General features: G+C 41.3%; 1 protein-coding gene across 5 annotated transcripts in view; it reads left to right on the top strand.

The window, feature by feature from the left end:
- The first annotated feature begins 6,672 nt into the window (after positions 1 to 6,672).
- The window catches only part of gphna (gephyrin a), a 36,241-nt gene continuing 21,307 nt past the window's right edge, over positions 6,673 to 21,606 (top strand). For 2 of the 5 annotated variants that reach the window (XM_041971625.1, XM_041971622.1), the window contains exons 1-8: positions 6,673 to 6,853; positions 13,657 to 13,735; positions 13,828 to 13,885; positions 14,061 to 14,153; positions 17,795 to 17,889; positions 17,974 to 18,040; positions 19,894 to 20,202; positions 21,282 to 21,377. In XM_041971625.1, the coding sequence (XP_041827559.1) occupies positions 6,790 to 6,853; positions 13,657 to 13,735; positions 13,828 to 13,885; positions 14,061 to 14,153; positions 17,795 to 17,889; positions 17,974 to 18,040; positions 19,894 to 20,202; positions 21,282 to 21,377 (861 nt within the window). In that variant the 5' untranslated portion in view covers positions 6,673 to 6,789. The remainder of the gene's footprint in view (positions 6,854 to 13,656; positions 13,736 to 13,827; positions 13,886 to 14,060; positions 14,154 to 17,794; positions 17,890 to 17,973; positions 18,041 to 19,893; positions 20,203 to 21,281; positions 21,378 to 21,606) is intronic. The other 3 variants (XM_041971624.1, XM_041971623.1, XM_041971621.1) reach the window with 2 other exon arrangements.

Raw genomic sequence — 21,606 nt, 5'->3', positions numbered from 1 at the left:
ATTTGTTTTTAACGAGCTAAAATTGTTTTTTTGTAAATCACTTTGTGCTGCTTTTTGTATGAAATGCTTTATAAATAAAATTTGATTTGATCTTCAGTCCAGTTCTCGTGTCATGTGACATACCTCAGCCTAAGCATGGCTTCTTGACAGCCACGTTGCCATGGAGACTGAATCTGATGAGGCTTTGGGCAACCGCTGAAAGTCCAGATGCGTCTCATGTCCCGGTTCAGGTCTTTGCAGGTCCCAAACTGTCTGATCTTTGCTGTTTTTTTACAGATGAAACTAAAGAAAAGGAACCAATGGTGTGTGTGTGTGTGTGTGTGTGTGTGTGTGTGTGTGTGTGTGTGTGTGTGTGTGTGTGTGTGTGTGTGTGACAGGCTGGTGCTAAATGTCTGTTATGTGAGGACACAACACTGGCTAAGCTTGAATGATTTATAGGTCAGAGGTCACAGTTAAGGCCGAAGCGATGCAGGCTTTCACCCATCACATCAACCCAGTGGACAAGAACATCAAGTTCACATGAGAAGGTGTGAACCACATCAACCTTCCTTTCCTGGACTGTGTTGTCCACATAACGGAGCACAGGAAGCCCATCTCCTTTCAGCTCCCACCTCCCCCTGAATTACTAGCTGGGAGTCATCAGAACCCTTCAGCACCAGCAGACAACATCCCACCAAGTCAGAGACCCAGGAAAGACAGAAAGAAACTCCTGAAGGCAGCTCTGGAGGATTGTGGCTACCTGGACTGGATCTTTGCCAAGACTGCAACAAAACCCAGGAACACCACTGACTCAGAGAGAAAGGATAAGAAGAAAAAGGGCTGGGAAGACAAAGAGGCCGCCCATGTCCAAGAGAACAGGAGGATTTGAGTTTTCATTTGAGTCTTTAGAGCACTCAGTGTATTAAAATAAGACAAGCAAGACTTTTAAACAGCCCACTTAACCCTTTAAAGCCCAACTCAAGACAAAATGAGGAGAAAAGTCTATTTATTTTATCTTTATTTGTCCTTTAACAAAAAGTAAAATAAATCATTTAAAAAATCATTGTGTTATATTAATTGTTTATTACCTTGTGATATGTGAACATTATTGTAGCGAGTCGTAGTTACAGTCTTAGTGTAATATTATTCTATCCACCAGGGGGCAGAAGACTGGTATCAGATTGTAAACAACCGGCTTTTAAGTTTTTACCATTAAATGATTCAATAGGTCTCAGAAACTGTATGTATTAAATAAGATAACTGTATACCTTTTTAAGTGTAGTTTTACTGGCTTGTTTTCATTCTGGAGGTTTAACTATTAACTTTGTGTAATTTTATGAAGCAATTTTTTTTATTCATTTGTCCCCGTTAAGTAAGCATGTAAATAAATAAATATAAAAGAAGCCTACAGAGTTATGTTTTGCATTCTTCGCTCAAGCGAAAGTAAAGATATGCAGCTTTTTCAAGTAGTTAAGAACTTAATAATAACATAAAAGTTCCAAATCTGATGCATCCGCTGTAAACACAGCTGTAACTTGATAAAGAACTCCTTCAAGGCCTCAATATTACAAAAGATGAATCTTCCATCAGAGAAACAATGCTTCCACTCTGAACAGCTCGTCATCAGAATGATGTTATCTAACCATGTACAGACTCACTTCCGTACAGACATCTTTGTGTTGGTATTAAAGATTTAGGAGGTTTTTCTTCTTCTCTGTTCTACTGTAGGCTCGTGACGCACGGCTCTTCATCTGCTGTGAAAGAGTTTGGGTCCTCCAGGTGACCTCTGAGGAGTACAGTTACAGATCAAGTGACGACTCAGGGTTGTGCTGTGTGTGTGTATTGAGGTGAAACCAGAATAAAAGAAGGCTGACAGTCAGTCTCTGCTTATATCCATGGCCTGTTTTCCTGACACAGCATGCAGAAAGTTGTGGCAATGAAAAGTTCAGATGTTCAAAAGAGGCTGGATTTAAACAGGAACAGAAGATCCAGACGACCAGGACTGAATGAAGCTGAAAGGACGTGTCGGATTCTGGAGATCAAACCCTTGAGACCATTTAAGGAACATTCCTCAGAAGCATTGAGGCACTCAACGAACCTGCCGCCGATTAGTAAACCTAGAACAGTGGCTGGAAAAGTGGGCTCTGCTGCTGCTGCTCAGCCACTGCAGAGGAAGGAGTCCACCCAGCCCAAACGGCTTTATCCAAACCTAGCAGATGGCAACAGAATGAAAGAAAATACTCTCTTTCATGTGACTGTCACACAGCGTGGGCGACCAAAGCAGGAGTCAAAGAAATATAAGAAAATCAGTGTTGCTGTCCAGGATTCACAGACTTGCAGCAGACTAATCAAAGAGCCACAACCGGAGGACGCGCTGGTTCAGCGAAGGAGGAAGGACCCCTGTGAGAACCGTGGGACGATGCCAGGCAGACCCGAACCTGACGCCAGTCTCTGTGAGCCGAGACAACAAGGAGGTTTCTGCTCCGATGACTCGGCTGCTGAAACACTATCTGAGGACTCTGAGGACGGACAGCATCCAGAGGGGCTGCAGGAGGACAGCGATGATGAGTACTACACAGACCAGAGGATCACCGAGTGGGTCCTGAGGGTCAACTCAAGCCTCTTCTTAACAGAAAATGACCTGCAGAGCTCAGATCCTGCAGAGGAACAGGACGTGGCGGCGATAAAGGTCATCTGCGCCAGAGACTGAACAAGTGCTGGATTTTTATCAGAAACCTAAAGACCTGAAATTCATTTTCCGAGATGAAATGTTTATAAAGTGTTTAACTTAAAGAAGGAACTAAGATTCTGTTGGATATTTTAATTTATGAGGAAGAGTTGCATGTCCAGTTGGGAGTAAAAGAAGCTTGTTTGATAAGTTCACAGACTCCAAAGCTTGACAGTGGTCGGTACAATAAACTGGCTGTTTTGGAGTTCTGTCTGAATGTATTGTGACATTATTTATGTCCTACAATATACCATAAAAAGAAGAATGTCCTTTATGGTTGTTAATACAGCAGATAGATCTCATAACGAGCAAACATGCAGAAGCTCCAAAACTGTCATGTAAATGTCAATTTCTGTTTTTATTGAAAAGATATTTTAAGTTTTCTTTTACCAGTTTCTAAACATTTTTAACTGAATGTTGCTGTAATATATTATGATGGAGTTGAAATAAAAGTTTATTCATTTTAACTGTAGATAAATAAATAAGCTTTAAGAACAAAAATAACACTTCAGCTTATTGTTGATGAGTATGAACAGACAAAAATGGCTCAAAGCATTTCGTATTTACTTTTATAAGTTGGCATGCTGTTGTTTACAGACATGAGGAGGAAAGTTGAGAATCCTGAACTTTTCAAGCAGAAGTGCAGGGGTCAACCAGCCACCACGTCCTTATCAATTCAGCCACAGACCACCTTCAAGACAGGCTAAAACTGGGTTTGTAAGAGCCAGGATGACAGCGTGCAGCAGCACCATTAGTCTGATAGAACGTGTAGTTTTCACATGAAGAAGGAGAACCTGAACTCTGCACATGTGATAACTGTGTTATCAGAACATTAAACACACCTAACTGGGCAATAGCTTTCTTACATAAATAAAGCAACTAATAATGAGCTCATTTTATACAAACGTTTTTTTACAGCACTGAATTGCATAGATTCCTTTATTCTTTGCAGGTGCATCAGAAAAGTCACAGCTGATTCTCTAAGAACCCTTGGATCCACACAGTCTAATATATACATAACCTAAAAGACCACTTGCACAGTGATAAGTAGAACTGAATCTAACTAATGATACTATAATGACCTGTGGGAAAATGACAGACTTTGCATTTTACAAGAGAATCTGCTGTTTTCAGTACTCACAGTCACCACCTAGTGGCCACCAGTGGCATTGCACTTCTTACTTTTCATTTCTTTTATAAATTCAGCTGGCCCAAGAGAAGCAACAGAAGTGTTTTCTTACAAACACCAACAACTATCTATTAGCATTTCTTGTTTGTTATCAGATTTTTTTATGAACGAGGTCCAGAGTTAAATATTTAGAAACAGATATGCCACATCCACAAACAAGCTAACAAGCAACACTCCTCTGTTTAAACCAAGTAATGCATACAGAATTGTGTCCTATGTATATTAGAATCAGAGTCCCATGTTTTTAAGTAGAAAAAACTTATCTTGTCCAAAGAAAGCTTCAAAAAGGACAGAGAAAAACAATAAAACCAAAAAAGAAAACACAAGCACGAAAGCTACAAGTTCCCCCACATCAGTCCCCTTCTTCTGGTGTTAAACTTTTTACCACAGTGATGATGATGATTTCTTTATTTCAAACACAAAGTTCAAATTGTAAATCAGATATAACGACAACACAACAGAGGCAACCTGAATTAATAAGATTGCAACACAAGAAAAAAATTAAAATAAATAAATCTACATGATCGAAAAGGAGTAGAAAAAGTACAAAACATTTTAAAAATATATAAATATAAAAGCAGCTATAAAAATCTTAACTATACACATCCACCCAGTTATCAGATAGAAAATATAAGAAATGTATATCAATACATAAGATCATTTATATTTTATATTTTCATATTATATTATTTATCAGTGCAGATATATAAAATAAAATGAGAAAAACAAGTGTTATACATATTTATTTTTATATAAATATATAATCTATCTGTGCCTATTTGCATCATATATGAGTATAAATACATTTGTCCTCATATATTCCTCATCTCATCACATGCTTTTACACTTTTATCAGTTATTCTTTCATTAACATCTGTCTTTTCCACTGAGTCACAGCCGATCTTTGGCTCTTTTTTCACGTTAGTGAAAAACATTTCTTTAGCATTAAATCAAGCCGAGGCCGATCAACACTCCTTTACTTTAGTGTTTATAATGTTTGAATCTGCATGTATTGATTCTGGTTTGAACTTTCCCAGTGCTCTTCTGAAGCTTCAGTTTGTAGGTCTTCTTTCCAGGCCTCAGCTGCTTCTGTGAGTCAGATATTGTCATGAAACTCTGAAATAAAACCCTTTCTCAGAATGTCCTTTATCAGAATTTTTAGCTATCTGCATATTTAATGTTTGAAAGAATCAAGGTGCTTCATAGTTTTCCAAATAATTCAAGGATTCTGTTCATGTCATTTATATTCTCATGCAAATGATCTGATATTCATAACTCATCACCTGCTCTAATATGTTGTTTGTATGAATTTCCTTTTACTTAAGTTTCATAATGTTGGCCCCAGTATTTGCAAATAGCATCTATTATTTTTTCTCTCAGTCCCAAACAATGAGTGAAAACACAGATGTGACCCTCCCAGCAAGGCGAAGCATGGTCTTCCAGATCCCCCTCCCCGTCACATGATCCCTCAGTGGGAAAGTCTGCAGTGGTGAAAAGTCACTGCATCACATGTAGGCTGATTTTACAGCCAGCTTCCTTGTAAAGAATTTCACACCACCATGCTCCCCCCTCAACCCTGTTTTATCGTGGAGGATTTAATCAAGCCAGAGGTTTGGATTTTACAGCTAAACATTTCAGGAGGTTCACCGCTGGATTTCTCATCCAAACATTTCCAAAATGTTCAGAATAAAAAGGTCATGGCTGTCAATCCAACTTAAAAACCATGGCTTCTCTTTCTGTGTCAGGGCTGTGCAGCTGATAGATGGCCTGGAGCAAATGAGCCGGGGGCGCCAGCTGACCCCCTTTCTCTCATTTTATCGTTTTCTGTCTAATCATGACATCTGGAATATAAAAACAACAACATATTAATTATTGTGAGGAAATGATCTGTAAATATCGTGCTGCTTGCTAAGCAAACACAATTTACATGCATTTCATGGCTTACTTTGTTTACCCGACTGTGTTAATGAAACAGGCCAGTACCGGGGTCATCGGTGAAGTAAGACCAGAAGGAGTTAATATAATGTTATTGTCTGCAGTAAGTTGAGGAGTACCTCAAGGTTCTATTTTTGGGCCCTGTTTTCTTCAGGCATTACAACCAGATGGTTATGACAGCACCACTGGGTCACAACGTTCTTATTGTCTCCAATTGTGAGGAACCTTGGTGTCATAAAAAGGACTTTCATCCCTTTTCATGACTTTGAAAAACTAATCCATGCCTTTATTATCTCCTATTTAGATTACTATAACTCATTTAATGTTTATTTGATCAGTTCTCACTTTGCCACCTGCAGATTGTCTAAAATGCAGCAGGCATGGCCCACTCAGCCGCAGCAGTTAAATGGCAGGTAGATTTGATCATGACCATAACCCTGATAAACCATCCTTGACCAGAATAACAAAGTATTTCATAGATAATCCTTTTATATCTAATCCTGACACCCTCACCTGTCAATTTAGTATTTTGGCTGTTAAATAAATATTCGAACACACCAACAACTTAAATATTTAAGTTTCAATGCATTTTACAAAACTTTTCATGAACTGGGTTTGTTCATTTACCATCTAACTGGTAATGAGGTCAAAACAAGCCATTTCAGCAGTGATGGCTACATGTTCCCATTGTAAATTATACCTATGAATACACTTTATACGAAGGTCACACTCACTTGAGATGTCATAAAACGCCACTTTAGAGCTCCAGTTTCTATCTGGGAGCCAAAATCTAACTAGAGGGCGTTCACGCTAAAGGACACGAGTACACGCGCGCCCACACGCATGCACAAATCACAGTCGTCCTCCGAAGGTGCAGCAGCAGCAGCAGCAGCAGGCTGCACACCACCACCACAGTTTCTATGTATGTGCCGTCACAGTGCAGACAGAGGTTGTAAACATGGCGGCGGACGGGATGGTGCTCACCAACCACGACCATCAGACCCGCGTGGGGATTCTGACGGGTAAGGACACCGTTTGATTAGAAATGATTCTTATCGGTGCACATCTGCACCGTTTTGTCGTCGGCTGCACCTGCGCGATGGTGTCACGATCCGAGCTGTCTTCGTTGCAGAGCTAGCTTAGCTTAGCCACTATGCTAACCGGTTCCATTAACGTGCGGGGCTGCCTTTTCTGACAGGTCGGACAGATGTGGGATTTGTTTTGTTGGCAGGTCATCTAAAAACCAGTGTTGGCATTTAAAACTTGTATATATTTGCACATGAGGGCTGGTTGTTTCGTTCAGGGTTGGATTTTATTGCTTAACATCGATACAGTGAGGTATTTTTATGTAGCGTCAATGCTAACAGAATGAAAAGGAAACCATGGTGGAGACTTTCAAAATATAGCGCGAGCGACCTATTTGGCGGCACTTCTTTCAGTTAGTTCACAAATTAAGCGCATGTATTTTGAAAGCAGAACCATCGCTTTTCCGGTTTTTCCACGCTGAAAGTTTTGAACTTGACTCAGATGAACGTTTTATTTTCTTGCGCTGCCGAGCCTACATGAGCTGCATAATTCATGTCCCTTTGCAGATCCGATGTGCTGGCCGCTGTGGAGGCTGCTTTCGTTAACAGTTATAGATCTTTGACTGCGTTTGGGTCCAATACGTTTTAATTTAACGCATAATCATGCGTTTACACATTAATCACGAATACATTTTTATTAAAATGCGAAAGCAGGAGGTAGCGCCGAAGCAAAATGACTTCTGCTGCTCAGATTAGCTCAGCTGATCGCCTCTGCGCCGTGCAGAGGACTGTGACCAGTATACAGCGGTGTGACAAACGCCGCTGCATCCTCGCTAAAGGCAGAGGGAGACGTGAGAATAATGCTGAGGAGGATGAGAGCCAGCGGATGGTTTGAGGAGGAAGCGGCCCGGATAGCAGCTAGACAGGCTGCTGTCTCCTTATCACAAACCATTCATGTGGTGTGTGTTGGACTGTTAGCAAATATGCCGTGGAAGACATTTAAAGTTTGTTATATGGAGTTTTTGATCTATTTGCCTTGTGGCAAAAATAATGAGCTGGTTTACAGCTGCAATGCACATGATGTGTAAAAGACCATCATGGGACTAACACCGAGACAGAACCATGCACAACCAGTTTTAATGAGCATTAACCACCTGTGCACGGTTATTTTTGGAGAGTTTTTTCTCACTATTCTGCAGCAACATTGCCTTTTTTGTCAAAGCTGTCCCTTCCTTTACTCAATATACAGCCATGCGCAGAAGTCCTGATCCAGTCCTCATTTCTTCATATAGCTTCTCCAGACTTTGTTCTAATCTTCTAAAATTGTCTTGATCAATGGTTTTCCAGTTTTTCTTAGGACATTTTCTGCTTTTTCCCACATTTTCACTGGTGTTAGCAGACAATTTTCAGAGAAACTTAACTCTGATCTATGAATTATTCAGGCAGAAAAATGCTCCTAATTGAAAGGATGAACCAAAGTTGTGTCGACAGAGTCTCAAAGACACATCATTTGTTCTTATTTCTTTAGTTGCATCTGTGAAAACCAGCAGAGATCAGACAGTCTGACTGACAGAAAACAGGATTTTAGCAGCAACAATGCAATTCCTAAACAGCTGTTAGCTTAAACCTGGCTTATCTCAGCATGGAGGCAGAAACTGGACACGTGGAGGACAGAAGAAGAGTCAGGACGAAAATTATCTACAGCAGATGAACAGGACCTGAAATCCAGCAAAGACCTGAACAAGGACCTGAAAGATGCATCTGGACCTTCAGTTGATCCACCTACTGTTGGCCGAAGCCTCATCAGAAATGGTCTCCATGGAAACGTGACTGTCAAGAAGCCGTTCTTAAGGAAGGAAAACAGGGAGAAAAGTCTGAGGATCAGTGGAAACGGGTTTGATGCAGTGTGGGATCATCTGGATAGAGAACGGAAACATGGCAGAAACGTAAAGGAAAGTTTTTTTTAAGGGTCCTGAAGAACATTTCCTGAAGACTACGTAAAGAAATGGGGAGGGTCTAAGAGGGTTCAGTCTATAATAAGAATAAAACTGCTCTGACCAGATGTTCACTTTTAAGCCTCTAAGAACTGGACCGACTCTGGTTCTGACTCAGATACTGAATTTGTTTACACATTTTATGTAAAAGTTGCACCAATTTCATGTTTTTGTGAAAATATGTAAAGAAATTATAAGTGCTTCAAAACAGTCACGTACAAACATAAAACATTCACAGACACACAGAACAATCGGATTGTATAGGTACTCATATTTATGTGTGCACAGTCAGAGAAATCCCACAGCAAGACTTCATTTAATTAACGGGAACGCATGTTCATGATGCTTCCTCTTGTTTCCTCCTCCTATATACTTTTTTCCCAACGAGTGTCCTCTGAAATTTAAACAAGCAAGATGCAAAATGGAAGTGTAGGAACAAGTGTGACATCATATTTCTGGTTTAAGAGGGATATTTTCAAACCTAAAATGGAAAGATTTCAGGAAACGTATTGTCTCCAATGCCTACTTTTAATATAAGAAACAGGAGGATTACGCGAGGAACAAGGCAAATAATATAAAATGTTCAGACTCTCAGGCAGCGCTGCGTTAAAAATAGACATAATTCTGATGGCAAGATCTTCTTGGACCCATGAACATTTCTGAAAATCACTGTAAATGAGTACAGCTCATCACTGCGTCATCCACACATGAAGTTAAAACTACCATGTGGAAGAAAAACAAACACAGCAGCCAAGATCTGGAAGCTGCGCTGCCTTCTGTGATTCCAGAGTGAAATGATCTCTGCACAGTTCAGCAGCCATCATGTGCGATGGTGGACGGCCGTTGCGGTGCAGATGTTTTTATTTGCACATCTGTGAAGGTTAAAGGTTAAAGCTGAAATACACAATCCTGTTAAAAAGAAAGTACACTGTTTAATTATAAGGTTTTAAGCATAAAAAATACCTTTATTACACATTATAACAACAATTAAGTCAAAATGCAGAAACTTTTTAAAAACTATGTCCGCTGCAGCATTCAGGTGTGTGTTGACACAATGCCAAGGAGGAAAGACATCAGCAATGATCTTAGAGAAACTGCTGCTGCCCATTAATCTGGGAAGGTTATATCCAGGAGTCCGTCGTTCTACAGAGACAAAGTTCATTTACAAGTGGAAAACATTTAAAACGCTTGCCAATCTTCAAGGAGTGGACGTCCCAGCAAGTTCAGTCCAAGATCAGACCGTGTTATGCTCAGAGAAACTGGAAAAAGGCAAGAGCTCCATCCCAGACTCTCCAGGATGTTAGATGTTAACGTTTATGACAGTCCAGTCAGAAAAGACTAAACCTGGAGGAGAAAACTTCTTCTCTTTATAAAGAACATGGCAGCATGGCTTAAACCACGAGACTTCAGGAATAATGAGCCTCATTCATCAATATCTTCATAGAAATCTTCTTAAAGTTGTTCCTAATTTGTAATTATTTTTTTTTACGGAAATCCTGTCAGATTCATGAACATGTTCATACACAGTGAAATTGTTCATATCTTTCCATTTAGAGTGGTGAATACCAATCTTCTAAGTTGAAAGGATGGACCCGCTGGCCCTAAGTTGCAGGTGAAAACCCCAAACTCTTACATAAAAGGGTTTTATGACCCTCTTATGGAAATGGGACCCTACTCCTCCCTGATTTTAACTGTGTGTAATCCATGTGTAAATCATGGAAGCTTTGTCAGAACGATCCAACCGTTCTTACAAAGTGGAGACATTTGGTCAGAATGCTTAAAAAAACCAAACACAGCTTATCAACACAAACCTCATAGCAACTGTCAGCACGGTGGTGGAAGGATGATGATCTGGGCTTGTTCTGCAGCTACAGGACCTGGACACCATGAACTCCTGGATACCAAAGTCTTCTAGAGTCAGATGTGAGTCCATCTGTCTGACAGCTAAATCTTAGTTGAAACTGGTTCATGCAACAGGACAACGATCCCAAACACAGCAGCAGATCTACAGCAGAACGACTACAAAATAAAAGAATCAAGGTGTTATGTGGTCCAGTCAAAGTCCAGACCTCACCCTGATGGAAATGGTGTGGTGGGACCTTTAAAAAATGTTGTTCTCTATTTTTAACTGAATGTGTCTCTTTGAGTGGTGGCTGAACGGACTTAAACCCCCGAGACCAAAGTTTGGATTAATGGTTAAATATTTGTGTCCTTGAACCTGAATCCGTTGGGTTTCAAAACAGGCTCCACTTTATATTAACTTGTCCAGTGTTTGCAGAGATGAGCAGCAGTAAAACATCTGCAGCTGCTTCAAAAGTCCAACAGCTTCGTCTTTCTGTGACTAGCAGGAGCTGAAAATCCTGTTTGGCCACCCAGTAAGACATGTCACGGCAAATACACAGACCTTAATAACGCATATTAACACACCAGCCGTTTTACTGTGTCTGATTAAGCAAAGAAATGCAAGAAGATGTTATGGGAGGAAGAGAGGAAAAGAAAGAGGCAGAACAAGAGTTTAGATTGTGTTTTACTGGCTGGAGAGATCTCACAGTACAGGTAGGAGGCAAAATGGCTGCTGGATTAGCCGTCGGTAAGGGGTGCGCCGCGGGAAATCCTGCAAAAGTTCTGTGGTGCATCTTTAAGCAACTGGGTCAAATGATGTTAATATTTATTTAACGTAACTTTGAAATTAAGTCTCATCGTTTCATTTGCGGTCTGGTTTCCAGCAACGTGACGAGTTCAGCAGCATGTTACATTATACAGGTGGGGGCGGCATGGCTCAGTGGGTAGAGTGGTCGTCTTGTAGTCTGAGGGTTTCCAGTTCGATCCTCAGCCTGCCGAGCTCATGTCGAGGTGTCCCTGAGCAAGACACCTAAACCCCAAATTGCTCCTGATGGGTTGTGGTTAGCGCCTTGCATGGCAGCTTCCACCATCAATGTGTGAATGGGTGAATATGATGTATAACAGGGCTACTCAATTCGGTCCTACGAGGGCCGCAATCCAGCAGGTCTTCCATGTATTCCTGTACTAACACACCTGAGTCAAATTAATGAGTCATTGTGTAGAACCTGATTGGCTGTTAGAGCCACCTAATTTGGCTCAGGTGTGTTGGTGCAGGGATACATGGAAAACCTGCTGGATTGCGGCCCTCGTAGGACCGAATTGAGTAGCCCTGATGTATAATGTACAGTGCTTCACAGAAAAGTGCTAAATAAATACAGACCATTTACCATTTACTATACAGATGAGAAAAACCTCTGCTCTTTGCGGATGATGTGGTTCTGTTTGCTTCATTGGGCCGTGATCTTCAGCTCTCATTGGAGCGTTTTGCAGCCGAGTGTAAAGCGGCTGGGATGAGATAGGGTGAGAAGTAGGGCTGCAACTACTGACTATTCTGATGGTCGATTGGTCGACTAGTCGTTTTAATAGTCGGTGACTAATCGGATTATGTATCTCACGATTATAATAAATGGATCTTATTTCACTTTCAGCTTTGAAATCTTGCATGAGGTTGTTAAGTAAGTCTGACGTGCCTCCTCTTTAAATGTTCGAGCATTGCAGACGTACTTCCGTGGTACACAAGGTCCGCTTTACAAATCTCACATGTATTTAATTTATTTTGTAAGTTTAACGTGAAGTTATCCCAGACTTTTAATGTTTTCCGCCGCGGTTTTCCTCCCTAGTCCGCCACCTTAAGTTTCCCCTGGCAGACTTCACTGCATGTGCAACTCTCAGCAGAGATTAAAAAAGAAGACGATGTCTCACTCTGTATTTTTTTCCCCTCTTTGTGCATGTGCATTGTGCAACTCTCAGCAGAGATAGGATTAGAAGACGATGTCTCACTAGGTAGTTTTTTTTCTTTTGTTGTTATTGTTTTTTTTTTGTTTTTTTTTGGGCCGACAATAGTCGACGGCTAAATTCGTTGTCGACTATTTTTATTGTTGACTATTGTCGACAACGTCAACTAATCGTTGCAGCCCTACTCCTAAGTCCAAGTAGAGGTCCTGTAGCCTTTCATCTGTTTACTCTGAGACAAATCCAGAGTTGATATGTAGAATTTATTTATTCTTTCCAGAGCAGAAAAGAATTTTTTATTTTATTTTGTTTCTATATTATTGTATGTTGGCATCAACTATATAAATAAATGTCTGAAGGAGATTGCACACATTTATAGTGTCGTGAAATTAACACAGAATTATCATAAAATTGTGATTAATTTCTTTTACAGTAATAGTATTAAGAAAATGTATAATTGCGACAATCCCAATCCCAGCCACCTTGCTGGTGGTCTTTTTATGCACCTCGGTGTGCACAGACGCTTTTTCCAGTCAAAGCGTAGGAATCAAATTAGTTTCAGGAATGATCTGATGGTATGGAGAGCTTTATAATTATTCTAATGTAGACAGCAATGAGGTGAATTTAGTCTCTAAACATCAACCCCTTCTTTTTCATTAATAAAAAAAAATATTCTCTTCATCCTTACTCCAAAATGTGTTGCTAAAAGTTTGCAAATAAGCATTTAAATATGCTTCAAACATCTAGGAAATGCGTTCTGTGGGTAAAAGTGGATAAAAAGGGTGCAGAATGAAAGAACTCCTCTACAGTTGTGAAGAATTTGGGTGGATCGATCACACTTGGGATCCACAGCTGAGCTCATCATCTTGCATAGTCAGAGTCAAACCATGATGGCTCACATGTGACGACATCAGTGTCTGCTTAGGTTCGGCTTTATTTTTAACGGTGAAAGTCGCTCCTTCGTCCTGATGGATGTTTTCTTTCAGTAACCTGGACTTGTTTGTTCTTCAGTCAGTGACAGCTGCTTCAGGAACCTGGCAGAGGACCGGAGTGGAGTCAACCTGAAGGACCTGGTCCATGATCCTTCACTGTGAGTCTTCACAGAAACCAAAGACATCAGCACATACGCATGCACATGCACATGCACATGCACACATCTAACTAACAGTTGTTGTCCTGCAGACTGGGAGGAGTCATAGCAGCCTACAAAATAGTTCCAGATGAGATAGACGAAATCAAGGTATGCATCATTTAATTTCAAATTAATTTAGTTTTAAATATTTAAATGAAATTACATTTAAATGAAATTAAATAGAAATTTATACCTGTTTAAACCCAGGTGTTACTATCCACTGGGATAAAAAGGCATGCATTCGGCTGTTGTTTACTTTGTTTCTGTATTCTTACGTGTGCAGGAAACTCTTTTGGAGTGGTGCGACGAACAGGAGCTGAATCTCATTCTCACCACTGGAGGAACTGGCTTTGCGCCGCGAGATGTTACACCTGAGGTACGTGTGCAGATAAACCGGCTAAATGTAGCTTAAAACAAACTTTTTATTAAACCATATGAGCTTTATTAGGTTCAGATTTAGTGATCCAAATAAATGAGGTTTAGGCTGGAAACCCAGAGGGGCACTGATGGTTATGGACGATCTACACAGCTCGCTCGTTTCAGTAATAACCAGAATAGACGAGCAATTCCCCGGATGTAGGTCGCTGTTAACGAGAAGATGTGGGATGAAGTTGTCTTCTGTATGTATGCAGATCAGCATTTCTCACTGTGGAACCAAAGCATGAGGACTTCACTGCTGGAAGTAAACATTAATAAAGTTGACGCTCACATTATCTGGCTCCATTAAAAATAGTTTTTAGTTTAGTTTTAGTTTTAATAGTTTTAGTCTTAGTTTTAGTCGTCCTGACAACAATGCTTATTAGTTTTAGTCACGTTTTAGTCATGTCTAAGTTTGATAGTTTTAGTCGATGAAAAGTCAAAAAGGTTTTAGTCAAATAAAAAAGTAGTAGTTTTTAACAAACTAATTTAGGTCAATAATACGTTAACCTTAATGCTTTTACATAATAACCAGATCCTTTACCAGACTGAAAGCTTTAGCCGAGACTTTCCCATCAACAGGGAAGCAAAGCTGCCGTGTTTTACTTAACTGCTGTTGGGCAGAAACTTTTATTTTGATATTTCACCTTTTTTCATGAATTGATGCCCGACTTCATCATACAAACATGTCACACAAGAAAATAGCAGCTCTATAAGTTCAACATAGAGCAACACATTGTGAGCTTGTTGTTTGGTTATTTTCATCAATAATTACTAAATTAAAAGGAATGTTTTTAGACTTAGAATGTTCCCAACCAACAGCAAATACCATAATCATTAGCCCCTTTCCGACTGTAGGAACCTTTTGTGGTTCCTATAACCTTTTCGGGAACAAGGCCGTTTTTTTCGCGCATTCGGACATACAGGAACTAGGGGCCAAAGCCCTCAGTTCCTAGAACCATTTTAGCTCCTGCTCCGAGGCAGGGTCTAAACGGGGTTCTATAGGAGCCCTCATTACGTAGGGGTTTCGTGACTGGTAGCTACGCCCCTTGCCAGATTTCCACATCTTGTGTCCCCGCCACATTTAAAAAATACGGTTGCACATACAGACAAAAACAACAACAGAGCAAGCGATAAATGGACCGACGAGGAGGTCGAAGCTCTTCTGACCGTCTACGCCACAGAGGATTTTCAGAGAGGTTTTGAAGGTTCGCAGCGAAATATAAAAATATTCCTGACGATCCGTTCTCCATCAAGTAGCGCATGAACACTGCGATGCGCCTATTTACTCCTAAAAAGCAAAGAGCAACAACATCCTGACTTTGGTAACTGTGGCTTTGTTTCTGAGAATTTTCTGAAGTGTAAAACTCCACCCTGAACACACACATGTCCAAAATATGAGCAAAGGATGAAGAACACATGCACAACGTGACCTGGTCTGCCAGTGGAATTATGATGGATTATAGTTAAAATATGTCCATATATCGTTTCATCGCTTCCACCAAACCCCTTCGTCAACGCTGCCGCCATGATTCATCTGTGTGTTATGGGATGTGTCTAACTGCTGTGTGTGTGGTTCAGCCAGCTCAGTGTGTGAGTGAACGTGCACGCAGAGGGAAACACGCATCGGGCGTGAAGAGAGCAGAGAAGTGGTGTAAAAAGTATGAACGAGGTCTTGTAATAAAGCTGTTTCTCAGCGCAACCGCTGCTCTCCTTTCCTTGTGTTTCACCCCGTTAACAAGTGTAGAGGAGCGTAGAGAGGAGCGTAGGGAGGAGCGTAAGGAGGAGCGTAGAGAGGAGCGTAGGGAGGAGCGTAGAGAGGAGCGTAGGGAGGAGCTTAGAGAGGAGCGTAGGGAGGAGCGTAGAGAGGAGCGTAGGGAGGAGCGTAGAGAGAAGCGTAGAGAGGAGCTTAGAGAGGAGCGTAGGGAGGAGCGTAGAGAGGAGCGTAGAGAAGAGCGTAGAGAGGAGCGTAGAGAGGAGCTTAGAGAGGAGCGTAGAGAGAAGCGTAGAGAGAAGCGTAGAGAGGAGCTTAGAGAGGAGCGTAGGGAGGAGCGTAGAGAGGAGCGTAGAGAGGAGCGTAGGGAGGAGCGTAGGGAGGAGCGTAGAGAGGAGCGTAGGGAGGAGCGTAGGGAGGAGCGTAGAGAAGAGCGTAGAGAGGAGCGTAGAGAGGAGCTTAGAGAGGAGTGTAGAGAGAAGCGTAGAGAGAAGCGTAGAGAGGAGCTTAGAGAGGAGCGTAGAGAGGAGCGTAGGGAGTTCACCCCGAAGAGAAAGCTGCTTCGGCCCTGGAGAAGACGGATCTCCCCATGTCTTCCGACCACGGTCTGAAGAGGAAAACGGGAAAGGTTAACAAATGAATGGATGAACTGCTTGTCTGTGTGCGCTGCACGTCTGATGGTGGGCGTGGCCAAGGTGCATCAGCATCGCTGACTGACAGATCGCGCTCACAATAGACAGAAATGTCGTGTTTTCAATGTTGGACAATCAGCTTTTCAACATTTTGTCTCGTCAACGAAATCTCACAAACGTCTTGTCATGTTTTCGTCATCAGAGCCATTTTTAGATCGTCACCGTCTCGTTATCGTCATGAAAAAAAGGTTCGTCAGCGAAATAAATTTTAGTATAAAGGGGGGGGGGGATTCAGATTTTTATTAACAAAATATATTCATAAACAGATAAATTGATTTATTGCTCCATCTCAAGTCTTGAAGAGCTCCAGCGAGCATCCATAGATGGAGGAAATGGTTGTTTAAATGCTTGGACTCTATGGATGCAGGTGGAAACAAAATCACTTCAAATTAGGTTCATTTTCTTAAAGCACTGGACTTTGGCTAATTCATCATCCGTCTTCATCCTGTCTCTTCTCTGAGCTCTCACCAGCCAGTAAAAGTCAGTCCAATACTCACTCTTGTCTCTTGCTCTGTCACTTTCTCTTTCTTTTCCTTTCCTTCTCCCAAAATGTTTTCTTGAGTTTCTTTGACGAATTTACCACAGTGTGAGTTCAAACCAGCCAGTGTGTTGATGTCCAGTTGCTGGTGTGTGACATGGTGCCGTAAAGCGAAACTCAGCTGTAAAGTGATGGGAAAAGACTTATGAAGTGTGGTTTCTCAGCCTCTGGATGCTACAGGGCAACGACGGTTCCAGAAATGTACATAATAAATCTGTGTGCCAGTAAAATGAGTCAGAAGCACTGAATTTAAGGTAAAAAACTTAAGTAGTGTTGCTTTAATAAGTTCAGCACAGTACTGAATATGTGGCCAACACAGCGTAAACGGAGCAGAGTTAACTTTCAGGTCACAGCTGAGCACAAACAGATGATAACAGGAATAAGAAACCATGCTGCACCACTCAGTTTTTGTATGAAAATGAAGGCATATGAACAATAACCCTTTGTGTGACCGGATGGAGACTCTCCATCATCCAATTTCATTATATCTGATGCATTTCCCATCAGTGACCTCGTGACCAGACGATGCAGATGAAAAATCTGGGAAATTAAAGCCACAGTGTGTCAAACCGAACAGAAGAATAATAACGAAGTTCCTCCTGTTTATGCTCATGTCTTTAGTCTCTGATGCCTGACTCCTTGTGCTTCTGCTCCAGGCTACCAGGGAGGTGATAGAGCGAGAGGCCCCAGGAATGGCCCTGGCCATGCTGATGGGGTCACTCAACGTTACACCTCTGGGCATGCTGTCCAGGTGAAGACGGTTGTTTTCCGAACAGATTTGATGTTTTTGATATCTTCTGCTGCTCTAACGTCCTTCCCTCTGCATCATTTCCAGGCCAGTTTGTGGAATTCGTGGTAAAACTCTGATTATCAACCTTCCAGGGAGCAAGAAAGGCTCACAGGTACGTCGCTATCACTTTACCCCAAATAGTCTGTTACAAAAATAACATTTAATCTGAATTTATATACAGTGTGATAGCTAGGAACAGCCTAAGGTAGCGTTTCTTCCTGCACGGAAGGTGTAACAGCCGTTATGCTGTCTTTATGTACGAAAATAGGTAGGTATGTGTGCTTCAAACATCACTGCTCATACTTTAATGTGTCCCTTACATTTGCATGGTTGTTAGCCAATACATCCACCAGAGGGCAGTGCAGAGTTCAGATTTCACCTCCAAGTTTCAACGTCAGTCTCAGACAATAACAAACATGGTGATGATGGAGGAGATCGTGATAATACTCGTTCTCAGAAAGAGACATAAAAAGAGGCAGAGAAGTTAGCATCGCAGTGGACAGTAGTGGTATGTGCGTCTATTAAATATTTTGCAGCTTGTTCTTCTTTGTTCCTTTTCGCGGGTCGCACGTCAGCTATTCTGCTCATCGCTGCCCTCACGGTTTCCGTTGGTACTGCTCCATTTGTCAGGGTGCACATCCACAAGGGCCCCGAAAACAGACCAAATTACACACATAAATGTGTAATTTGAAGGACGAAATGCGAAATGCTTTGTATCCATCTTTAGTGTAGAGCAAAAATGGGCCTCCTCTGAAGGAGCTGCTCAAGGCCACTGCTGCAGGATGCATCTTAAATACCTTGCTGGTATTTAGAAGCAGGTGGTTCCCCTCATACCAGTTCAAACATACATGAAGAGCGAACCCTATGGTACCTTCATACAGATGAAGTCCTCCATGGACAACATACCATCTCAGCTTCCTCTCACAACAATCTGGATGATCTTTCCAATGTAGAAGCAGCCATTAAAATTTATTTGTTCAAGTTATTGATGATGCTCCAATAGAATTTGGAGCAAAAGGATGAGCCACAACCCATCTTTGTTGGATAGACTAAATCTTTGGTGGATGCTGCTTTTATACCCAATCCTGACACCCTCGCCTGTCCCCAGTAAATCTGCTGGTTGGAAAATCTTCGGGAATGATGCTGCAGTTGTCTCTCTAACTTCTAATATTAGATTTATGATTATTTAGATTAAGACACAAAACTTTTTCTTTGGACTTGTTTATATTAAATTAAGGTTTAAACTGCAGATTTAAGTTTTTATTAAAGTTTTCTGACTTTGAAGTTTGTAATTTGAGATAAATAATCATGAACATGACCAAGGTTGAAAACTAATTCTTCATTCTAAACAGTTTGTGTTTCTTTTGTTTTACTTTGTGAGATCAGGAACACCCCTGCAGACTACTTTCAGTGCAGGAACGCTGCCGTCTTCTCTGAACCTGAGCTCATTTAAGATGAGCTGAGCTGAAAACTGCTCCGGTTTAAGAACATGGGCTCATGAACAACTAACTAACTTATTCCATCATCACATCTCTGCAGTAAAAACTGAACTTGCAGTCCACACCTGTTGCACGATGTAAATATTTTGGGATTTTATAGAGCAAATGACTAAATCAAAGGAGGAGCAGAACAACTAAGCAGCTTAAATACTCTTTTACGTTTACAGGTGGATGTTGTGCTTCGGTAATGCTTGCATGGTGTTTTTAAAGCACAACATGAGCCGTCTGAGCTACTTTGAAATGTTATGCTAGGATCGAAATAAAAAATGAGCTAAAGATAATAAAATTTTTCTCAGTTTTTTGTCAAATCAATCAAAAAATTGGGTTTAAATGTTTCACAAATGTTTGCATTTGTATTCAAGAAGCATGCAACATGTGAGCAGATATGTGATGGTGCAGCTTCATAGTTTGTAGTTAACTGTTAAAAAACTTACGCTCCTGAATTATATTCCGATGTTTCCTGCAGGAGTGTTTTCAGTTCATTCTGCCTGCTCTGCCACATGCCATCGACCTGCTGCGCGAGGCCTCTGTCCGGGTTAAATCGACGCACGCCGCCCTGGAACAGCTGCCCTCACCTTCCTCCCTGCTGGCCAACACACACAGCAACACCCACAGCAACACACACACCATGGAGCGCGGCACCCAGTGCGAGGAAGAGGAGGACGAGGAGGAGGAGGACCGGAGGAGAGGGCGGCATGCACACAACCACCACCACCACCACCACCACCACCAGCATGCTTCCTCCCACATCACCGCAGCCGCCATCGCTGCCAAGGTAACCAGTCAACAGGAAGCGTAGAAACCAGTGCCGATACTGGAAACCTGACAGTTAAAACTTTAATGATCACTGGGGGGGAAACTGGGTCATTGCAGCAGCAGGATATAGTACAACAGGCCGGGTTGATCCAACGCTGCGGGTTGCTGCAGATGCACAGGAAGTCAGGATGTCCTCACATTTCAGTGTCTGGAAAAATATCTACAGCTGACCTACACAGTTACATAGAAACCCTCAGTCATTGATCTAATTAGCCAATCAGACACTAAGTTTCCAATTCAAAACATATATATTAACCTTATTTTTATTTATATAAAGCATCAGGTCAGCTTAGATGGATTCCCATGACTTTTGACCCTCCAAAAGAGACCCAACACTCAATATCAAGGCAGCATCAAAAGATCTGCAAGTCATATGCAGACTCAAAAAAACACTATGTTGTACAGAACTGCAGCATTTTTAGCACGCTAAGTGTTTCAACCACTTTAATGAGACCTACAACTCGCATAGCACGAGAAACCTGCCCAGAAAGTATTAAGAAGTTCAGGCTCATTAGAGGACAAAAAAGTCCTCTCCCAAAAACTGTTATAAAAACATCACTTTCATATTTTTAGCCACATTTTTTTTACTCAAATCATTCAGTCAACTTCAGACTTTATCAAAACTATTAAGTATTTTAACCCTTTAAATACCAGTTTGGTTACATGAATTCACTGTTTTATGGAAAAAGAAAAAAAAACATATTTCAGAGCCAATGAAGCTTAAAAGTAATAGTAAAAATATTAAAGTTTAAGAAAATCTAAATTAGAAATTAAAATTTATCTGAGAAATCGTTCTTACATAAAATTCGTACCAAATGAGGAAAAATGAGAACGGAGGCCAAAATTGAGGAAAAAATGACCTGAAAGGACAATAAAGTCCACGATTACCTGGTTAAATGCAGAAAATGTAAATAATGGTAAAATCTTCTGGATCAGCAGTGTATTGTTAAAATGTTTGCTAACTTTATTACATCTCACCTCATTTGTGTGTGTGTGTGTACGTGTCCACATGCATGCGTGTGTTTGTGTGCCCATCAGACGAGCCATGCTGTGGTCATGGCTAAAGGGTCTCCTTACCTGCCTGGCAACACCCCCGCCCCTCCTGCTCATTTCACCTGTACTCATGACCACCAGGTGAGACATCCACACGTACACCTCTCCTCCTCCTCCTTCTCCTCCTCATGCCACCAGTCATTTCCTCACGTCTGCTCATCCGGATCATTTGTAGAAGCGTTGTCTGCTGCAGCGGTCAGAGCACCCTCAGTTTGAGTAAAACTATATATGATTGTTGTTACACCATCATTTCTGTATTAGACTGGCACTATTTTCTCAGCTGAAGAGCATCTGTGTTGCTGGGAATCAT

Source organism: Melanotaenia boesemani, chromosome 20 (assembly GCF_017639745.1).
Source record: "Melanotaenia boesemani isolate fMelBoe1 chromosome 20, fMelBoe1.pri, whole genome shotgun sequence".
NCBI classification, from domain to species: domain Eukaryota; kingdom Metazoa; phylum Chordata; class Actinopteri; order Atheriniformes; family Melanotaeniidae; genus Melanotaenia; species Melanotaenia boesemani.
The sequence above is the reverse complement of the archived record's forward strand: the minus strand, read 5'-3'. Positions and strand labels throughout refer to the sequence as shown.